Here is a 23305-nt window from a genome sequence, read left to right as displayed (position 1 = left end):
GGTTATTAGAACCTTCATTCTCAAATGTTCACCCTTTGCTTCCTGAACGTGGGAATTTAGAGAAATCTCATTCATTCTGATTGCGCCTATTTGGAATGTGTGATAATTTGGACACGCCAAACCGACATGGAACTGTGTGCTTTCTGTTAAAAATAACTTTTGCCAAGCAGATTTTTAGTGTCAGTGACAGAACTGCGTAGCCTCTTTGAGGGTGAAGGCCATTTTTAGCCTCTGTTTTCAGTGATGATATTTGCCTTGAGAGATAAACCTGCTAAAATTTGAAAAAAATTTCTGCCTATTTGCTTAAAATTTGCTAAGGAATAAACTCTGTTTCTTCTCTTGTCAGAGTTCCTGAGATGTTACAAGAAAAAAAAAATCCACCATCTTTTAAAATGTTTTATAAGTGAGACATTTGAATCCCCTCTGGGTGAATTAATGAGGTCTGATCAATGTTAGTGCAGTACTGGGGCGCCTGGGTGGCTTAGTCGGTTGAGCGTCCAACTTTCCCTCAGGTCATGATCTTGCGGTTTGTGGGTTCGAGCCCCGCGTCGGGCTCTGTGCTGACTGCCGGCTCAGAGCCTGGAGCCTGTTTCAGTCTGTGACTCCCTCTCTCTCTGACCCTCCCCTGCTCGCACTGTCTCTGTCTCTCTCTCCTAGAAATAAATAAAACATTAAAAAAAAATGTTAATGCAGTACTTATAACTGAAGAGCTCCTACGGAGTTCAGTTTTTTCTCCCTAAACTATCAATTATGCTATGATATCCTTTCCACTTTCTGTCCTTTTTCCAAGAAGACAGATTTTATGCTGACAGCTGTATATTTTATGCCTTTAGCACTCCTGAAAGATTAAAACAAAGCAACTCAATTAAGCTTCTCACAATGTAAGCAGAGTCCATGAGATAATATTCTCATGGGTATAAGATAGAAGCCGTCCCAGAGGTGTGTAGGGTGGCCCCAAATGAAGGAAGCTATGAAGGTTTAAGTACGAGGTATAAATCCTTCTCTTCATCCGTTATCTAGGGGGCTGACAAAGAATGGAATACTAGACTAGGTGGAAACTCGTTCCTCCAAACTGATGCTTCATTTTTATCAGAGAAAAAAATATCCGTCTATTACGTCAAGTTTTTCATTAATTTGGTAGGTCTTTCCAAACCATGAGTCACCACGGTGGGGAACAGCTCATACCTTTTTTTAATCCTGTCTGAAAAAGTGAATCTGTCGGGTGGGTGGTTTTAAAAGTCCCCAATAATGGCTGTTTGATAGCTGGTGGCCCACTGCTGTTCAAACCTCACCGCGTCTCTTCTCCCTAGGCATGACGGAGATGGTGCGTAAAATTACTCTGAGCAGAGCCGTGAGAATCATGCAGAATCTCTTTCCTGAGGAATACAACTTCTACCCTCGCTCATGGATTCTGCCTGACGAGTTCCATCTCTTTGTTGCTCAGGTAGACGGCACTCTGTTCCCACGACCCTTGAATTATGTCATGTTTGCAGTTGTGTCCCGGGAGCTGAGTCCTGGGTCCTGTGTGCTGGGAGCTGGGACAGGGGGTCCCCAGGAAGCTATGGCTATCTCTGTGGGTGTCACAATAGTACACAGTGGGTGTCGGCAGCAATCAAGGAACTTGGAGGGTTGAATGGGCCGGGTGACAGGTAGATAAACTGAAGAAGTGGGTCTTGACCTGAGGCGGATATTGGGAGCCGTGTCATGGAGTCGGTGTTTGGAAAGCCAAGGAGCCAGAGCCCACAAACAGATGGGGACCGGGTGACTCTGGAATGTGGTCTCCTCAGCATCCTGTNTGTGTACCCTTTAAGTGCTTTAAATCTGCTCCAGAATCAATTTACAAATCACCCATTCCATATCAAAGCAAAATATTTGGGTATGAAATACTTTGGAGTCTTCACCATTGACTGTGAAAGAGTACCCGTAGGGAAGCTTGAATTTGAGATCGCCATTTTTCATTTAGGACCATTTCAAAGCCTTTGTCAGTGGGTTCCATGGTCCATACCATTCCTCTGAGGGTAACTATATAACAGATGCCTATCTCATTGTGATAAAACTAATACCAGTTATTAGTCCTACTTTGTACTCCAGGCATTGTGCCAGAAGCTTACCATTATTTCTTTTAGTCCTCACAGTGATCTTGGGAAGTAGGTTGTATTATCAATCCCATTTTGTGGATGAGGAAATTGAGGCTTTGATATGCAAAGTGACATGCTGAAGAGTGGGATGTAAACCTAGAGCTGATTTCAAGGCCTATGCTTTTTATAATCTATCTTATTGCCTGCATGTTGTTTCGGTTTCCATATTAAATCATAAAGCTTGTAATAAAATGATTTCTTAAGCACAAAAAAAGCTTGAAATGGTAACTTTTGAAAGGAAGCTTGCTATGGGATGTTGGACACATGGGTTTATACATTTCTTAAAATGTTTCCAATTATTAACTCAAAATGAGTGTATTTTATTGTGTGCAAATTATGCTTCACTGAAGTTAATTTAAAAAAAAACCTCTCAGCTATTCCCCATACTCCCCCCTCAATTTCCACTTCTGTGGCTTTGTTCACGTTTTTGTCCCTGTGTGGAATGTTTCTGTCCCATTTCTACAACTCTATATCTAACTATTTTTTGAATTAAAAATTTTTTTTTAAATGTTTATTCATTTTTGAGAGACAGAGAGAGAACACAAGCAGGGAAGGGACAGAGAGAGGGAGAGGGAGATACAGAATCCAAAGCAGGCTCTAGGCTCCAAGCTGTCAGCCCAGAGCCTGACATAGGGCTCGAACTTATGAGCCACGAGATCATGACCTGAGCCAAAGTCTGACCCTTAACTGACTGAACCACCCAGGCCCCCCTATTCTGTGAATTTAAATGAGATACCTATCAACTGTGCTTTCAAATTCAGATACATGAGAAGAACTTTCCCATTAACCCCAAAAGTTCCTCTGTGCCTCCTTGCAATCCATTCCCTCGCTACCCCAGCCCAGGCAGCCGCTGATCTGCATTCTCATATAGATTAACTTTGCCTGTTCAAGAAATTCATATAAACACAATCATGTGTGTGTGTGTGTGCGCGTGTATGTGTGTATACATGTATATATATACACACATACACACACATATGATTGTGTTCATATGTATACATGCTTATATATGTACATATATATATACACTTCTTTGAGTCTTTTTGTTTCTTTCAGAATTATGTTTTTGAGATTCGCCCATGTTTTTTGTGTATCTCAGCAGTTTGTATTTTTATTGGTGAATAGTACTCCATTGTATCAATATACCACAATTTGCCTATCCAACCACCAGTTGAGGGGGCATTTGGGGTCATTTCCAGTTGGGGGATTTTATAATAAAACTGCTGTGACTGATCACATACAAATCATTTTGTGGGTATATGTTTTCATTTCTCTTGGGTCGTACCTAACAAGTGAAATTTCTGGATCATATGGTATCTGAACGTTTAACTTTTAAGAACTTGCCATAGTGTTTTCCAAAGTGGTTGTACGCCCTCACCAGCAGCGTGTGAGAGCTCGATCGTTGCCAGTCCTTGGTATTGTTAGGCCTTTGAATTTGAGACATTCGTGGAGATGTGTAGTTGTATCTCTTTATGGTTATAATTTGCACCTCCCTGATGACCAGATGTTGAGCGTCTTTCGTATGCTTTGTGGCCATTTGAGTATCTTCTTTTGCTAAGTGCACATTCAAAATTTTGCTCATTTCTATGGGCAGTTTATTTTTAAGTTGTAAGCTCTTTATATATTCTGTGTACATGCCTTTTCTATGTGTATTGTGAATATTTTCTCACTTTTAACTTTTCAAATTTAACCTCAAATTTTCAAGTTTTAGCTTGTCTTTTGAAGAGCACAAGTATTTAATTTTGGTGAAGTCACACTAAATTTTTTCTTTTATAGTTTCTGCTTCTGTGTGATCCCCAAGGCACCTTTACCCAACTAAACGTTGTAAAGATGATTTTATATGTTCTTTTTTCCAGAAGTGTGTTAGTTTTCGTGTTTACATTTAGATTTAGGATTCATTTCAACTCAGTTTCTGTGTGTGGCATGAGATCAGTGTTGAAGTTTCCTTTCTTCTGTAGGGATGTTCAGTTTTTCCAGTGCCTTTTGTTGCACCGATGATTGTTTTCCTCATTGAATTACCTGGGCAAACTTGTTGAAAACCAGTTGACTGACTCTGTGTGGTCTGTTTCTGGAGTCTGTTTTGTTCCACTCATCTGTATGATTGCTCTTATGCTGATACCATAAGATTGCTATAGCTTTAGAGGCAGTCTGGAAATCCGGTAGTGCAAGTCTTCCCATTCTGTTTATCTTCATAATTGTTTAGGTTATTACAGGGCCATTGCATGTCCATCTCAGCTCTGTAACCAGTTTGCCCATTTCTACAAAGAAGCCATGTGGGACTTTGATTGGAATTGCATGGTCTCTATAGATCAGTTTGGAGGCAGTGGACATCTTAACAGTGTCAACTCATCTAATCCTTGACTTTTAGCTCCATTTATTTATGTCTTCCTCAATTTATCTTAGCAGTGTTTTATAGTTTTCAGTACAGGTCTTGCACATATTTTGCTAACTTTATCCCTAAGACTTTTTTAATGCTATTGTAAATGATATTTTTTGAATTTCATTTTTCTATTGTTTGTTGCTAGTATATAGACATCCAGTGACTTTTTAATTTTGAACTCATATCATATGACCTTGCTCAATTCCTTTATTAGCTCTACAAGTTCCTTTTTTGTAGATTTGTTTGGATTTTCTAGGTTTACAGTGAATTCACTTGTGAATTACTGTTTTTTGTTTCCTCCTTTCTAAATCCTATATACCTTTTATTTATTTATTTTTTCTTTTATTACTGCACTGGGCTAGGATCTCCAATACAATATTGAACTTGAAGTAATTAGAGTGGGCATTTTTGCCATGTTTCCAATCTTAGGGGGAAAGCATACAACTTTTCACTGTTATACGTGATATTAGCTATCTGTTGTTCATAGACACCTTTCATCAGGTTGAGGAACCTGTCTTCTATAGTTTGCAGAAGTTTTTCATCATGAGTGGGTGCTTAATGTTGTCAAATGCTTTTCTGTATCTATTAAGATCATAATGATTTTTTCTCTTTATTTTGGTAATATGATGAGCCACCAATTCATATTTTAAATATTAAACCAACCTTGTATTCCTGTGATAAATCCAAATGGTTATGAGGTATTATCCTTTTTCTGCACAGCTGTAGTGTATCTGCTAATATTTTAGTAGGGATTTTTGTGTTTTTGTTCATGGGAGATATTAGTATGTGATGTCTTTGGCTTTCTTATTAGGCAATCCCTATTATTTTTTTAAGTTAGTTTTTTTTATTTTTGAGAGAGAAAGCAAGCAGGGGAGGGGCAGAGAGAGAGGGAGACAGAACCCAAAACAGGCTCCATGCTGTCAGCACAGAGCCTGACATGGGACTCTAACTCAACTATGAGATCATGACCTGAGCCAAAATCAAGAGTTAGATGCTTAACTGATTGAGCCACCCGGGCATTCCATGCAATCCTCATTAAATGAGTTGGCAAATATTTCTTCCTTTACTGTTTGGAAAATTTTGTATAGGATTGGTATTATTTCTTTCTTAAATGCTGGGTAGAATACACTATTGAAAGTATTTGGGCATGGAGCTTTCTTTCTGGAAACATTTTAAATTATGAATTAAGTTTTTAAATACATGTAGGTAATTTGTTTCTTTCAAAGAATTAGTCCATTTTATCTAAGTTGTCAAGTTTATTGACAAAAGTTTTGAAAAATCGTATTTACTTATTTTTTAATGTCTGTAAGATATGTGGTGATCTCCTCCATTCATTATCAATATTGGTAATTTGTGTTTTCTTTTTCCTTCTCCCTTCCCTTCCCTTCCTTTTTCTTCTCTTTTCATATTTTATTTCTTTCTTTTCATATCATCTTAGATAAAGGTTTATTAATTTTGTTGGTCTTTTCAAAAAATCAACTTATGATTTCATTGTTTTTCTCTTGCTTGTCCATTTTCTATATCATTGATTTCTACTTCTTTTGGATTTAAATTTCTCTTCTTTGTTTAACTTTTTATTTTTATTTATTTATTTATTTATTTTATAAATGTTTTATTTATTTTTGAGAAAGTGCAAGTAGGGGAGGGGCAGAGAGAGGGGGACAGATGATCCGAAATAGGCTCTGCACTGACAGGCTGACACCAGTGAGCCTGATGTGGGACTGCAACTGTGAGATCATGACCTGAGCCAAAACCAAGAGTTGGACACTCAACCGACAAGCCACACAGGCGCCCTGCCCTCCCTCTAACTTTTTAATGAGGAACTTAAGTTCACTGATTCTTTTTTTAACTTTATTTATTTGGGGTGGGGTGGGGGGGGGACAGAGGATCCTAAGCAGGTTCTATGCTGACAGCCAAGAGCCTGATGCTCAGCTCAAACTTGTGAGCTATGAGATCATGACCTGAGCCAAAGTTGGATGCTCAACTGACTGAGCCACTCAGGTACCCTAAGTTCAATGATTTTTAAAATTTTTTAAATGTTTTTATTTATTTCTGAGAGAGAGCGAGAGAGAGAGAGCGCGTGCACGTGTGCGCGCGCGCGAGAGAGAGAGCAGTGTGAGCAGGGGAGGGTCAGAGAGAGAGACACACACAGAATCTGAAACAGGCTCCAGGCTCTGAGCTGGCTGTCAGCACAGAGCCCGACAGGGGGCTTGAACCCACAAACTGTGAGATCATGACCTGAGCTGAAGTCGGACACTTAACCGACTGAGCCACCCAGGTGCCCCAACCTATTTGCATTTTTAAAGATTGGTTCTTGTTGACATCATATGATTGCATTATGGTTTTTTTATCCAGTTTGATAATCCCTGCCTTTTAATTGGTGTGCTTGGCCCACTTACATTTAACGTAGTCATCAATCTTGTTGGACTCAAGTATAATATCTTGCTATTTATTTTCTGTTTATCCTATATATTTGGATTAATTGAGCATGTTTTTCTTATTTATGAGAAAGAGAGAGAGGGAAAAAGAGAATCACCAGCAGGCTCCACACTGTCAGAACAGAGCCTGACATGGGGCTCAAACCCATGAACTGTGAGATCATGACTTGAGCCAAAATCAAGAGTCGAATTCTTAACCAATTGAGACACCCAGGTGCCTCTAACTGAGCATTTTTAGTGTTTTGTTTTATCTCCTCTTTAGGTTTACTAGCCATGCTTCTTTTAAAAATGTTTTTAGTTTTTGTCTTAGCCCTAGAACCCAGGGCTTACAATGCATCTTTCATTTATCACATTTACCTTTAAGTATTACATATTTCAAGTAAAATGTATGTTGCTTCATAACAGTATACCTCTATTTCCATCCTCATCCTTCTTGGTATTATATTATATGTTTCTATGTTACAAACCCCACAATACATCGTTATAATTTGTGCTTTGAGGAATCAATTATCTTATAAAGAAACTGAAAAATGAGTATATTTGTCTTGTATGCTCCCATATATATTTACATTTCCAGCACTCTTCATTCCTTTGAGTAGCTTTCGGATTCTATCTGGAAGTTATTTTCCTTCAACTTGAAGAATTTTTTAAAACATATTTTTTATAGTACAGATCTGCTGTTCTCCCAGCTATTGTTTGAAAATGTCTTTGTTTTACCTTCAATTTTGAAGCTGTTTTGAAGTAATTTTAGACTTACAAGAAAGTTGCAAAAATAGTATGCAGAAAGAGTTCCCATATTCCCTTCATTTAGGTTTCCCTAATCACATCTTATACAACTACTAAAACTGGGAAGTTAACATTGATGTAATATTACTTAATAATCTATATGCCTTGGGGCGCCTAGGTGGCTCAGTCAGTTAAGTGTCCAGCAACTGATTTCTGCTCAAGTCACAATCTCATGGTTCATGAGATCGAGCCTGCATCAGGCTCTGCACTGACAGCGTGGAGCCTGCTTGGGATTCTCTCTCCCTCTCTCTCTGCCTCTCTCCAAGAAAATAAATAAGCATTAAAAAATAATCTACTCACCTTATTTGCATTTTCCTATTGTCTTGCTACTGTCTTCTTTCCTGGTATAGGATCCACTCCATGTTCACTCATTGCATTTAATTGTCATATCTCCTTAGTTGCCTGTGAGTTGTGACAGTTCTTCAATCTATCTTTGTCTTTCATGACCTTGACTCTTTTGAAGAATACTGGTCAGTTTATTTTTTATAATGTCCCTCAATTCATTACAAAGCTGTAATCAAGACAGTGTGGTACTGGCACAAAAACAGTCACTTAGATCAATGGAATAGAGTAGAGAACCCAGAAATGGACCCACAAATGTATGGCCAACTAGTCTTTGACAAAGCAGGAAAGAACATCCAATGGAATAAAGACAGTCTCTTTAGCAAATGGTGTTGGGAAAACTGTACAGCAACGTACAGAAGAACGAACCTGAACCACTTTCTTACACCACACACAAAAATAAACTCAAAATGGATAAAAGACCTAAACATAAGACAGGAAGCCATCAAAAACCTCTTTGACCTCTGCCACAGCAACTTCTTACTCAACACATCTCGGGAGGCAAGGGAAACAAAGGCAAAAATGAACTATTGGAACCTCATCAAGACAAAAAGCTTCTGCACAGCAAAGGAAACAATCAGCAACCAACTAAAAGGCAACCAACAGAATGGGAGAAGGTATTTGCACGTGACATATCAGATAAAGGGTTAGTATCCAAAAATTGATAAAGAACTTATCAAATTCAACACCCGAAAAACAAATAATCTAGGGAAGAAATGGGCAAAAGACATGAATAGACACTTTTCCAAAGAAGACATCCAGATGGCTAGCAGACACATGAAAAAATGCTCAACATCAGTCATCATCAGTGAAATACAAATCAAAGCCACAATGAGATACGACCTCACACCAGTCAGAATGGCTAAAATTAACAACTCAGGAAACAACAGATGTTGACAAGGATGTGGAGAAAGGGGAACACTTTTGCACTGCTGGTGGAAATGCAAACTGGTGCATCCACTCTGGAAAACAGTATTTTGAGGAGGCTTCTCAAAAAATTAAAAATAGAGCTACCCTATGACCCAGCAATTGCACTACTAGGTATTTATCCAAGGGATACAAGTATGCTGTTTCAAAGGGGCACATGCAGCCCAATGTTTATAGCAGTGCTATTGACAATAGCTAAAGTATGGAAAGAGCCCAATTGTCCATCAACAGATGAATGGATAAGGAAGTTGTGGTATATACATACATACATATGCAATGGAGTATTACTCAACAACCAAAAAGAATGAAATATTGCCATTTGCAACAATGTGGATGGAACCAGAGTGTATTATTTTAAGTGAAATTAGCCAGTCAGAGAAAGACAAATATATGACTTTACTCATATGTGAAATTTAATATACAAAAAAGATGAACATAGGGGAAGGGAAGCAAAAATAATATAAAAACAGGGAGGGGGACAAAACATAAGAGATCCTTAAATATAGAGAACAAATTGAGGGTTGCTAGAGGAGTTGTGGGTAGGGGGATGGCTAAATGGGCAAGGAGCATTGAGGAAGACACTTGTTGGGATTAGCACTGGGTGTTCTACGTAGGGGTTGAATCACCAGGTTCTACTCCTGAAATCATTTTTGCACTATATGCTAACTAACTTAGATGTAAAAAAAAAATAAATAAATAAAAAGAAGAAGAAAAGAAAAAATAAAGAATGTCATTTCCCTCAATTTGGTTTTGTCTGATTTTTCTCATGATTAGATTCAGATTACACATTTTTTATAAGAATCCCACAAAATATGTTGTGTCCTTCTCAGTACAGCATATCAGGAGATATATAATGTCAAGATGTCTTATTTCTGGTGATGTTAACTTTAATCACTTAGTTGAAGTAGTTTGTTAGATTTCCCCACTAAAACGTTGCTGTTTTCCCTTTGTGAGTTTTTTTGTGGGGAGATATTTTGAGACTATGTAGCTAGTCTATCTGTCTCATACTTAAGAAAAAAAGCTTTAATTATATAATTAAAATACAATAAACTACAAATATTTAGTTTGTACTTGATAGGTTTTGATATATGAAAAAACCCACAAGACCATCACCAAAATCAACATAATGAATATATCCATCACCCCAGAACATTCCTCATGTCCTTTTATAATCTTTCCTTTCTTCCTCTCCCTGCCCTCTACCTCCCATCACCAGGCAACCATGGATCTGCTGCCTGTCAAGACTAGTTTGCACTTTCTAGAATTTTATATATAAGTGGAATAATGTAGCAGGTACTTTTACTTTTCCTTAAAATTTTTTTTGTTCTGACTTCATTCATGCTACATAATTATTTTGAGATTCATCCATATTGTAGTATTCATCAATAATTCATTTCTTTTTATTATTGAGGAGTATTTCTACTGAATGTATATACCACAGTTTGTTTATACTTTCAACTGTTGCTGGACATTTGGACTGATTCCAGTTTTGACCTATTGCAAATAAAAATACTATGAATATCTGTGTCTGAGTCTTTGTGTGGACATACAATTTCATTTCTCTTGAGTAAATGCTTAAGAATGGAGTGTCTGGATCATATAGTAGGTGTACATTTGATATCAAAGAAAATACCAGTTGTTCTCCAAAGTGGTTGTGCCATTCTATATTCCCATCAGCCATGTATGACTATTTTAGTTCTTCCACATCCTTGCCAACACTTGGTAGTAGTTAAGTCTTTTCAATTTTAGCAATTCTAATAGATGTGTAGCCTTTTCTTATTGGCTTTAATTTGTATTTCCCTAGTTATTAATGATGTTGAACATCTTTTTGTGTGCTTTGCCATCCAAATACATTCTGTAAAGAAATATTTATTTCTATCTTGGGTCCATTTTTAAACTGATAAGAACAGATACTACACTTGATCTTAGCCAAAAGGCCGAGAAGCGATCTTGGGTCCATTTTTAAAAAATTGAGTTATTTATTATTGAGTGTTGAGAGTTCTTTATATTTTGACTATAGGTATTTATCAGATATATCAATTGCAAATATTTTCTTCCATTCTGTGCATTGTCTCTTCGTTGTCATAACAGTATATTTTGAAGATCAAATTTTCATTCTGGTGAAGTCCAATTTATCAGTTCTTTATGGATCATGTGTTTGATGTCATGTAAGAATCTTTACCTAACCCAAACTTGTAAAGATGTTCTATGCTTTTGTCTGGAAATTTTATAGTTTTAAGTTAGGTCTATGATTCGTTTGACTTCATTTTTGAATATGCTGTGAGGTATGGATTGAAGTTCACTTTTTTCAGACATGGATATCCAGTTGTTTTAGAAACATTTGATGAGAATACCAACCTTTCTCTCCCGAATTGCCTTTGCCTTTATGTTGAAAATAGTTGCTCAAGTATATGTAGATGTATTTCTGAATTCTCTATTCTATTCCATTGATAAATATGTCTATTTTTATGCTAATATCTCACTGTCTTAGTTACTACAGCTTTGTAATAAGTCTTGAAATCAAGTAACATAAGTCCTCCAGCTTTGTGCCCTTTTTTCAAAGTTGTCTAGGGTGTTATCGTCTTTTGATCTGCCATAAGAATTTTATTTATTGTTTTTTAAATTCAAACTTGTTATTTAAAAATGTTTATTATTTTTGAGAGAAAGAGAAAGTGAGCACACGCTGGGGAGGGACAGAGAGCAAGAGGGAGACAGAGGATCTTAAGTAGGCTCTGCACTGACAGCAGAGAGCCGAATGTGGGGCTCAAACTCACGAATTATGAAATCATGATTTGAGCCGAAGACAGACACTTAGCTGACTCAGCCACCCAGGCGCCCCATATCTGCCCTATGAATTTTAGCATCAATGTATCAATCTACAAAAAAGCCTGCTTGGATTTTGATTAGGATTGCATTGAATCTACATTTTACTTTAGGTGGAATTAACATCTTAAAAACATTGAGTCCTCTGCCCATGAACATGATATATCTTTCCTTTTATTTAGGTCTTTAGTTTCTTTGGGCAATGTCTTTTAGTTTTTAGTGCATACACCTTTCACATCTTCTGAAGTTTATTCCTAAGTATTTCATACTTTTGATGCATTGGCAATGTTGTATTTTTAAACTTCAAATTCTAGTTGTTTATTGTATGCAGAAATACAGTTGACTTTTATATATTGTTCTTATACCTGCAATCTTACTAAACACAGTAGTTTCAGTAGCTTATTTTGTAGATTCCATTGGATTTTCTGTGTAGACTATTACGTCCTCATGATTTCTTACTTTCCAATCAGATTTCTTTTTCTTACCTTATTGCATTGGCTGAAATCTCCATAAAATGTTAAATAAAAGTGGTGAGTAGACGTCCTAGACTTGTTCTTGATCTTAAGGGATAAGCCTTTAGTTTTTCATCATTAAGTATGGGTTAGTTGTAGATTTCTTGTAGATGCTCTTTATCAGATTGATGAAGTTTCTTTCTGTTCCTTGTTTCCATGGATTTTGTTTTGTTTTTAACTAGAAATGTGTATTGGATTTTTTACATAATTTTCTTGAGTCTATTGAGATGATCATATGCATTTTTGTTTTTAGTTTATTGATATGAATAATATTATTGATTTTAAATATTAAATAAACCTTTCATTTCTAAGATAAATCCAACTAGGTCGTGATATATTATCCTCTATATATTGATTTGATTTTCTAATATTTCTAATTAGATTTTGGTTTTCTAATATTTTGTTTAGAATGTTTGCATCTCTATTCATGAGGGACATTGTTCTGTGGTTTTCTTTTTTTGCAATGTCTTTGCCTGGTTTTGTTACTAGGGTGATGCTGGTCACATAGAATGAGTTGGAAGTATTCTCTCCTCTTAAATTTTCTGAAAGAGTTTGTGTAGAATTGGCATTATTTCTTTCTTAAATGTTTGGTAAAATTCACCAGTGAAGTCATGTGAGCTTGATGTTTCTTGATGGGAGTGTTTTAATGAAAATTTCCATTTCTTTTAAAAATTTTTAACGTTTATTTATTTTTGAGAGGCAGAGAGAGACAGAGCACAAGCTGGGTAGGGGCAGAGAGAGACAGGGAGTCTCAGAATCCGAAGCAGGCTCTAGGATCTGAGCTGACAGCACAGAGACCGACATGGGGCTTGAACCCACGAACTGTGAGATCATGACCTGGGCTGAAGTCTGATGCTTAATCCACTGAGCCACCCAGGCGCCCCTAAAATTTCCATTTGTATAACAGATACAGGCTGTTTTCTATTTCTTCTTGAATGAGCATTGGTAGTTTGTGTCTTTCAATGAGTTTGTCTATTTTTGCATTCCTACACATGTTTTTGAATTTTGTTATGAGATTCAGTTAAGTTACTTGGAAATAGATTTGGGTCTTGTTTTTCAGGTCTGTCAGGCAGGACTGGGACAGTGCTCAGTCTAAGCAAATTAGTCCTTACTACTGAGGCAGGAATCTTAGGTGTACTTCACCCGGTTCTCCATGAATCACGGTATTTTCTAGTCTGGCTGGTGAGAACAGACAGTATCCCTGGCTCTGTGTGGGCACAATTATTCTTACTTCTAATTCTTTTTGGTGCTTCTTTCCTTGCCCTCAGGTAGTTTCCTCATCATCGTGCGCTGATTTGTACTTGGCTAAATACTCATGGGAGACCCTCTGGATCTCCAGAGTTTTCTCTTAGTGAAGAAGTCTCCTCTCCAGTAGTCCGTCCTGAGAACTCTAGCTGCCTTACTCTCCCCTGACTGACCATTCCATTCCCTTAGCTCGGGAGGTCTATTGGGCTGGAGTCTCTCTTAAGGCAGTAAACTGGGGCGATCATAGGGCTCATATCACTTGATTTTTGTCTCTCAGGAATCATTGTTCTTTGTTGCCTGATGTCTAGTTCCTTCAAAACCGTTGATTAACATATTCTGTCTACTATTTGGTTGCTTTAGATGGGAAGGTAAACCCAGTTTCTATCAGTACATCTTGGCTGGAAATGGAAGTCTTCTGAATGAATGATTATGTGACGGTAACAATAGCAGTAGGTTTTTTTTTTTTTTAACCTAGATTAACTAATTTAAAATTCTTCAGCAACCCTAATAGGATTTTTCTATTATTCATAGGGGAGGAAACTGAGGCACAGAGAGGTTAAGTGATTTTGTCAAGGTAACACAGCTTGGAAGACTAGCCCCAGAGTCAATACTTTTGCTTTCTGTGCTGTAATATGGGAGAATATGTGAATAGATGTGTGGATAAGGTATGGAACTATGCCAGAGAAAGGAGTAAAACTTGGCCATGATGAGATGGTTAGGGTATTAAGGGTAGAGGGCAGATGAGATAGTGGGAGGGAAAAGGCTTCCTGTTGAGGTGACACCTGATTCGACTTTGAAGTCATGAGCTTGCCTTGTAGACTGACCAAAGAAGAGCATTCCAGCTTGTGCACAGGTGCACAGGTGGGAAATAGTGTGGCATGTTGGAATGATAAGCAGTTTGGTGTTACTGGAGTTTAAAAGAAGAGGGTTTGACAGATGAAGTGAGAGAATCAGAGGCTAGGTTAGGGAATGCCTTGAATGCCTGGCTAACAGGAGGAAGCCGTGAGAGGTTTAGGTAGGGGGTGGGAAGAGCGTGGCCAGGTTATGGTATTAGCAACCTTTGGTGGAGTATAGACGGGATTGGGGAGGGCAGAGGAATGAGGCCTAGAGGCAAGGATGCTGTGCGTGGCCAGATGACAGAGATGCTGACGGTTGTACTGAGACACTAAGACAGGAGTCTTATGCAGAGAAGGGCCAGACATGTGGGATATTTAGAAGGTGGAATCCACAGGACTCAGAGACAGATCAGAGAGGGGGGTCGAGGACGAAGGCAGAACTGAAGCTTTTGGGAATCTGGTGGGGGTACCCTTTGCTTAGATACCCAGGAGAGGGAGCCGGTTTAGTGGAGAAAATGGAAAACCGAGCTAGTGCTTGTTATTTAGCTGTTGACTTTCTGATTGTAGCTGTTCAGAGAGCCTCTCGCGGGTAAAATGGGAGGTGAGTCAGGTGATCAATGGGGACTAAGTCCTGAACTGTCAAAGCCCTTTTGATTGATGCTGAAAGTATTTAGAAGGGGGTAGTTCCCTAACACAAAGGAGGATTTCTTTGTCTCTAAGATGATATTCATCTAGAATCTGCTGACTCAGAGCCTTGCAAATGCAAAATAAAACTCTGAAAACCCAGCCTGACCGCTTGCTGGAAAGCCCAGTCCCTCTGGTAAGTCCCTTCCCCCAGCCTGGGTTCTCCATCTGTTCAGTGAGTAAATGCTCGAACCTCAGAGTGATTGTGCATATCCAGTGAGTATTTGATGATGAGATGCTTTATTAGCTGTAACCCTGATTTTAAAAAAACAACAGCATTTTTACTTTTAATCTCTTCTTTGTTTTAATACAAAACAATGCATTCATATTAAGAATTCAAATAATACAGGAATGAGTAAACTACAAAGTGGGGGAAAATACCCCACTCATTAGAGATTACTTGAACACTAGTCTATCCTTCCAGCTTTTTCCTGTGTATGAACGGATAATACGCTGTATCACACACAGCTCTTTTTCTTTAACGAAATGGGATTATCCTATGCATTCTCTTCCTCAGCCTACCATTTCCTCTACTGTGTTTTATACATCTTTCCATTTCGCTGTTGCAAAGTACTCTATGGTATGGACGCACCATGACTTCTACAATCAACCCTCTATTGATGAGCATATAGGTAGTTCTCATATTTCTTTGGTTCAACAAATAACGCTGTCAGGAACACCTTCCTACAGATATTACCTCCCGACAGATATCGCGAAGTGGAATAGCTGTATTAAAAGATATATGCATTTACATTTTGACAGGTAACCCCAAACGCGAGCCTTTATTAGAAATGGCGCACTTAATTATGAGAGTAAACATGTCTTGTCATTGGCTTGGAAGTGAACTGTCAGGGGTGCGTGTGGGGGCTTCGCTTTGCGACTCCTACAGTAGCAAGAGGATGTGTGAGTAGCTGTACAACATTCTGACACCTGACACTTGGTATTTAATTGTCACACTTATTAAGGTTAAATTTATCTCATTAAAGAACAGGGAAGATCCACATCGCTCCCGAGATTCATTTGCAAAACTGGTACCAAATATGATCAGCAGGTGGCACTAGCTAGAAGCCGGTAGGATTCTCAGTGGAAATTTTTGTGGAGCGAGGAGGCTGCAGGCTTTCTTTCCCTCTTCAGCAGATGGCCAATAAAAAAATTCCTTGGAGTTTATTTTGCATATGGTCTTCCATCTGGGTATTTGAGAAAAGTACAGTTTTGTTATCAAAACAGTATTTATTATGGTGAAGGAGTTTGTATTTCGTAGCAGAAGAATTTTTCAGTGAATAAAGCCAAAAACCTGTTCAATAATGTTTTGCAGTTTCTTGGACGGAGCCAGCGAGCATGGGGTTCTTCCATTTTCCTCTCCAGTTACCAACCTCAGTTAGCTTTTATTGATTCAGCTCCTCGAGGCTGAATGAAGTGCATTATTTGCAAAAACCCCAGAGAACAATGTTCTCCACTGAGTGTAGGAAACTTGGAAAATGTGGAGTTATAAGTGGGTCAGAGTCGAGGCAGGAACAAAACCTTCAGTGTGAAGCGCATCTTCCTTGTCTTGATTCCACGCTCAGCAAGCAACCTTCTGGTGACTTGATTACTCACATTATTTTCCTGCATATCGATTATACGCTGCTGTGGCTGAGTTGGGCCAGCTGATGGCTTACGCGAAGGATGAAGTTTCTACGCCTTCAACCTGCCCCGCTCCACAGCCTCAGGGGGCATCATTTCCCACCCCGTCCTGTGGGCTATCCTTCCATATCCAAGTTTCTAGGTCCCACAGCCTCCTTCACTCTGCATTTTGTACATGCCTCTCCTGTCACCTAGAGCACTTGTCTTCGTCCTCTGTGTCCCCCTCCCACCTGCAATGCTGTTTTCTTTCACCTGACAAAGTAGGCTCATTCTTCAGACCCTGTTTCACTTTTCTACAAACCTACTCTTGCCCCAAGTCAGGGGCAAGTCCTCAACAGCACTTTGTCTTTCTCTCTTCTTGGCACTTATGCCCGTTCACTGTTTGGTAGCTGCATGTGTAATAATCTTTCTTTCCCACTCCAAGTCCCATAAGGGCAGCGAGAGACTGGATGGGTCTCACTCATCACTGTGTCCCTAGCACCTTTCACAGTGCTTGGCACACAGTAGGGACTCAAGTGTATTCGCAAATTAATATGCAGATGCCAAGGTCTACAATTTTGTCTCTTGTGAGTTTAGCCATTGGAAGTCGGCTCCTGTGAGGTCAAGGATATCAGCAAAAGCTAGCCTGTCACTTTATTTTTTTTTAATGTTTTATTTATTTCTGAGAGAAAGAGAGAGACAGTGTGAGCAGGGGAGGGTCAGAGAGAGAGGGAGACACAGAATCTGAAGTAGGCTCCAGGCTCTGAGCTGTCAGCACAGAACCCGACACGGGGCTCGAACCCATGAACCGTGAGATCATGACCTGAGCTGAAGTTGGATGCTTAACTCACTGAGCCACTCAGGTGCCCCGCCTGTCACTTTATAAGGGTGTGGGCTGGACTTGGGTCACGAGGAACTTACCAAAACGCCATCCAGAGGGATGGAGGTTGGTGTGCTGCCCTTTCCCTGATGGTGTCCCAACCTCCACCCACACACGGAGCTCTGACACCATCTGCAGCAAGCTCCGAATGCCTTCTGTTTATGCAGCGCAGCTTCCACGGAGCCTGTGGCTGTGGCCTGGGGTTCTGGTGCATAACCAGTAAAAGACTGAAGACAGGAGCTGGGGGACTCCAGCCGTCAGAAGAAAGCAGATGATTCAGAGCCGCTGGCAGAGACGCAGTAGGAGCCGTGGTCTCACCTCCCCATCTGCTTCCAAGTTTTGTTTGCTTTGTTGCCAAAAATAGAGCTTCACCTCCTGCTTAGATATATCATGCCGCTCTTGTGCCCCTTGCTTAACAGTTCAATTTGTTTACCGGAAAAATGATACCATCTGAAACCCAAGAGACTGCTCCTCTCTGGAAGCAAAACTCCCTCTTTTCCTCTCTGGAAAAGCATACTTAGGTCCTATTCATTAGGAAGTCTTGTTAAGTGGCCCATGTGACAACAGGCACCTTTGCAGTTTACCAAGTACTTTTTATATACACAACCTCTGTGATCCTCACTCAATTTGGGGAGGTTTTGTTACCTCCAGTTTACAGATGAGGACATCGGGGTTCAGAATTGGAGGTCCCCACTCATGGTTCTGCGTGCCTCTGCAATGGCCAGTGCACTCAGACTTCTGACTCGGTTCAGTGCAGACATTTCCTGAGACCTACTAAATGCCAGGTGCTAGTGACACAAATCAACTTACATACATCCTTGCCCTTGGAAGTCATTTAAGAGGAAGGGCTGGGCTGGAGTTAGGTGGCCTGGATTCAAGTTCTGGCTCCACCTCTCTCTGGATGAGCTTAAAGGCGTACAGCGTGATGATTTCACATAGGTATATATTAGGAAATGGTTGCTGCATAAGGTATAAAGTTGGTTAATGTCTCCATCACCTGACATAATTACATTGTGTGTGTGTGTGTGTGTGCGCGTGCGCGTGCGTGCGTGCGTTCAGTGAGAACATCTAAGATCTACTCTCTTGGCAACTTTCAAGTATACAATATAGTATTGTTCACTGTAGTCACCGTATCTGTACATCAGATTCCCAGAACTTATGCATCTTATAACTGGAAGTTTGTGCACTTTGGCCATCACCCATCTCCCCCAACTTCTAGCCCCTGGCAACCAACATTCTACTCTCTGTTTCTACAACTTACGCTTTTTTTTTTTCATAGATTCCACACATAAGTGAGATTGTATGTTTGTCTTTCTCTGACTTATTTCACTTAGCGTAATGCCCTCAAGGTCCATCCATGTAAATGGCAGTATTTTCCTTCTTATGGCTGAATATCATTCCATTTTATATGTACACCATATTTTTCTTACCCATTATTCTGTTGATGGACACTCAGTTTGTTTCCATGTGTTGGTTATTGTGAATAATGAATGCTGCAACAAACATAGGGGTGCAAATATCTCTCAGAGGTAGTAATTTCATTTCTTTTGGATATATACCTGCAAGTGGGATTGCTGGTTGTTCTACTTTTAATTTTTTGAGGAACCTCTATACTATCTTCCACACTGGCTGTACCAGTTTACACATTTACCAGTAGGTGTGAGGTGATATCTCATTGTTGTTTTGATTTGCATTTTTCTGACTATTAGTGATGTTGAACATCTTTTCACGATCCTGTTGGCCATTTGTATGTCTTCAGAAAAATGTGTGTCTGGGTCCTTTGCCCACTTTCTTTAAAAAATTTTTTTAATGTTTTTTACTTATTTCTGAGAGAGAGAGAGAGAGAGACAGACAGACAGCATGAGCAGGGAGGGTCAGAGAGAGAGGGAGATACAACAGAATCTGAAACAGCCTCCAGGCTCTGAGCTAGCTGTCAGCACAGAGCCCGACATGGGGCTCGAACCCACAAACTGCGAGATCATGACCTGAGCTGAAGTCGGACGCTTAACACACTGAGCCACCCAGGCACCCCCTTTGCCCAGTTTTTAACTGAAGTTTTTTTCTGTTGAACTGTATGAGTTCCTTATATAATTTGGATATCAACCCCTCACGTGCTGTCGGGCTTGTAAATATTTTCTCCCAGTCTATAGTTTGCCTCTTCATTTTGTTGATTGTTTCCTCCCCCATGCAGAAGCTCTTTAGTTTGATGTAGTCCCACACGTTGGTTTTGACTTTTGTTGCCTGTGCATTTGGTGCCGTGCCCTGGTGCCACCTCTTAACTGGCTATGGAACGCTGGCCAAGTCATCTCCCCCAGCCCCCGCCCCCACTTTGAGACTTCAGCGCTTCCTCTGCAAAAAGAGAAGATGGTATAGCATCACTAAGGACCCGTCAACCTCTAAGCTTTTGTGATTCTGTGAATTTGCCTTTCCTGGACTTCCGTCCAGGCATTAAAACTCCCTGCTGGCATTAAAATTCTGCAAAAATTTATCCTTCAAGGTTTTAGCTGGAGCACTGAGGGCCTTGTGTAATCAATCATCTTCTTGCTAATGCCTGGTCAGTGCATCCCCAGGTAGGGAGGCACAGACAGGGAAGGCTGCACTACAGATGCTTCTAGAAGTGCTCTCTTTGTAGGGCTGGCCTGGGCTCCCCAGGGCAACCACAGTCTCCTCATCTCTACCCAGCCCCTCCCAGGAGGGTGAATGAAGCCAGGTCTGCACAGTCATCCTGGTGGTGGTTGGCTGACACTGGCGAATACTGGCGGAGCCAAGCCATTCTTCCTGCTGGGTCTAAAGCTGGTTCAGAAAGATTCACATCTGCTCAGGTTCTTGCATCTCTTGACTGTTTCTTTTGCCAGGGATTCTCTTCCTTTGCTTGTTCACTTGAGTTTCCTGTGTCAGAGTTGATGTCACCAAATCTATGAAGGTCTTTTCTGATCCCCCCCTTCTCCCACTCCACCTCCCAACCCGCTGCATGCAGATGCTGTGCCCAAATTTTATAATCTCCTCCAATTATCGGACTCTAAAAGCACAGTACTTTTTTCCAATGTTCCTGGTTGAAAGATAGTGAGGCAAGTGTTTGGGGTCAGTATAGACCCCACAGGTTAAGATCCTTTTTAAAAATTACTTTCTAAGTATGCACCTTGGGGAAGTTATTTCATTACTCCGAGCCTCAGTTTCCTCACCTGTAGTACCATGGGAATGCGATGAGAATCACACCATGTCCCTTCATGAGCAGACATTTACTTTTCTGTTGTCCCTATTGGACAGGGGGCCCTGGGGAGCCGGAACCTGGTCAGATTTATATCCATCTCCCCACTGCCCAGCACAAAGGGGGCCCTCAGGCATTTGTGTGAAATGAATGAATAATGAAAGAGGTTTTGCAGTCTTGGATGGAAATTTAAGCTGGTGCTAAGAATGCCTAAACAAAGCATTCTGGGTGTTTCTGGCTTATTGGAAATGTGGAAATGGACTTATTTTAATTCTTTATAAAAACCTAATCTTAAGACTAATTATCTCACTATTTGATGAGACGTCATTTAGGAGAGGAAAAAAGTGAAGACCTCTCTTTGGCTGAGTGGTATCCCAGCTTGGCTTAACTTCCCCCCATCCCCCGCCCCACCTTTGATCTTTCCCCCTTTCAGAGACAGCCCTCTGCAGTAATACTTTGCTAGAGTAGAAGCTCTTTTGTTTAATTTCCTAAACCTCAGTTTGGCCCCAAATACATTTAGTGTTTTAAATCACAGCTGTTACAGTCCTGCCCCTTTGTAGTAGTGATATATTATATGGAATTTTGAGATGAATGTGATCATTAGGGGCCCGCTGCCTTCACTTGATTCTTTTTTTTTTTAATGTTTTATTTATTTCTAGGAGAGACAGAGAGACAGCGTGAGCAGGGGAGGGTCAGAGAGAGAGGGAGTCACAGACTGAAACAGGCTCCAGGCTCTGAGCCGGCAGTCAGCACAGAGCCCGACGCGGGGCTCGAACCCACGAACCGCGAGATCGTGACCTAAGCGAAAGTCGGACGCTTATCCGACTAAGCCACCCAGGCGCCCCTGCCTTCACTTGATTCTTGCCTCTAATGGCAAGCTTTTAAAAAGAAAATGGGAAAGTGGTAAACACTTTTCCAGGAGACGACTTTAAAGGTCAAGAAAACCCTGCTTCCCAAAGCGAGTAAAAGGTCATTGTTCACCCTTCAATTTTTGTCCTTTGGTTTCATTCTGCAAAAGTTCCTAGTGATGTTGCCTTAGTCACTTGAGGACACATGTCTCATGTTCTCCCACAAAATAGTGGCCCCAGTCTCGACTTCAGTGCCTATTTCAAAAGGAAATTATGAAAATTTCTTTGCCTGTGACTTTTTCCCTCGTCTCTGAAGAAACGAAGCGATCTCTGCTGCTGTTTCCTGTTCAGCTGCTTTTCTGTGTCATTGCTTCTTGGGAGGAATTGTTTCAGGGAAGCAAGGCAGAGGAGAGACAGCAAGGCAGAGAGATCTGGGTTGAGAAAGACATGATAATCGAATCCTCCAGCTCATTAATGACCTGATTCTGTCCTCCTTTCCTGCCCCCAAAACACACTCCCGCTCTCCCACAACCTTCTGAAATTCACCCATCATATTTTCTAGAAGAGTTAGAAAAGCAGGGTAAAAGGATTTGTTTGGCCAGAATATATCTAATAATAGTGCTTCTCTGTCCTTTTGGACCTGATGCCTCCCTTCCATTTTCTTTGAACTTTTTAATTTGACATAATTTCAGGCTGATTGAAAAATTGTAAGACTAATACAGAAGATTTCTATACAACCTTCACTCAAATAACCCGAAATTACCACATTTGCTTTCTCCCTTGCCCTCTCTATCCTTTTTGGAAGTTGCCCCTTTACCCCGAAACCCTTCTGTATGTATTCCCTAAATAAAAGGGCATTGTCTTTCATAACCACAGTGTAAGTGTCAAAATCGTGAAATTAACATTGATCCAGTGCTATTGTCTAACCTGATCATATTCAGAATTGATTCAGATTCTGACTGTTATCCCAACAATGTATATATTGTGAAGGAGCTGGATCCAGTTGTCTCTTTAGCCTCCTGTAATCTGGAAGAACGTTCTGGTCTTTCTTTGTGTTTCCCAACATTGCTGTTTTTGGTGAGTACAGGCTGGCTATTTAGCAGATTGCTCCTTAATTTGGGTTTGTCTGGAGTTTCCTCATTATTAGATCCAGGAAAGGCATTTTTGGCAACAACAGCACAGAAATAGTGTCGCGTCTTTCTCAGGGGTATCATCTCCGGAGGCATGTGATGTCAGTGTGTTGTCTTCTTCCTGGTGATGTTAACTTTCATCATTTGGTTAAGGTGGTGTCTGCCAGATTTCCACTGAAAAATTACTATTTTCCCTTTTCGGATTAATAAGTACCTTGTGGGAAGATACTTTAAGACTATATAATACCCTGTTACTCCTCAAATTTTCACCCTCTTGTTTTAACCTCTGTTAGTGATCCTTGCCTGGAATCAGTTATTACTGTGATGGTCACCAAGTGGTGTTTAGTTAACCTCATCATTCCATCTGTATCTGTGGGTTGAGTTTCTACTGGAAAGAAGAGCTTTGTCTTCTCATTTATTTATCTTTGCAGGTATGCATGCCTATTAGTGTGGACTTGGGGATTCTTATTTTATCCGGTGAGTTATAATCCTTGACTATCATTATTTATCTTGATGTTCAAATTAT

The 23305-nt window shown here is 40.0% G+C and overlaps 1 protein-coding gene and 1 pseudogene across 1 annotated transcript in view; one reads left to right on the top strand and one right to left on the bottom strand.

The window, feature by feature from the left end:
* The window catches only part of TTLL11 (tubulin tyrosine ligase like 11), a 233162-nt gene that overhangs the window by 55253 nt on the left and 154604 nt on the right, over window positions 1–23305 (top strand). The window contains 1 exon segment of the mRNA XM_077769746.1: window positions 1311–1444. Coding sequence (XP_077625872.1) covers window positions 1311–1444 — 134 coding nt within the window.
* LOC144236293 (U2 spliceosomal RNA) lies at window positions 10839–10960 on the bottom strand (annotated as a pseudogene).

Source organism: Crocuta crocuta, unplaced genomic scaffold, assembly GCF_008692635.1.
Source record: "Crocuta crocuta isolate KB4526 unplaced genomic scaffold, BGI_CrCroc_1.0 scaffold95, whole genome shotgun sequence".
NCBI lineage: Eukaryota > Metazoa > Chordata > Mammalia > Carnivora > Hyaenidae > Crocuta > Crocuta crocuta.
This window is presented reverse-complemented; position numbering and strand designations above follow the sequence as displayed.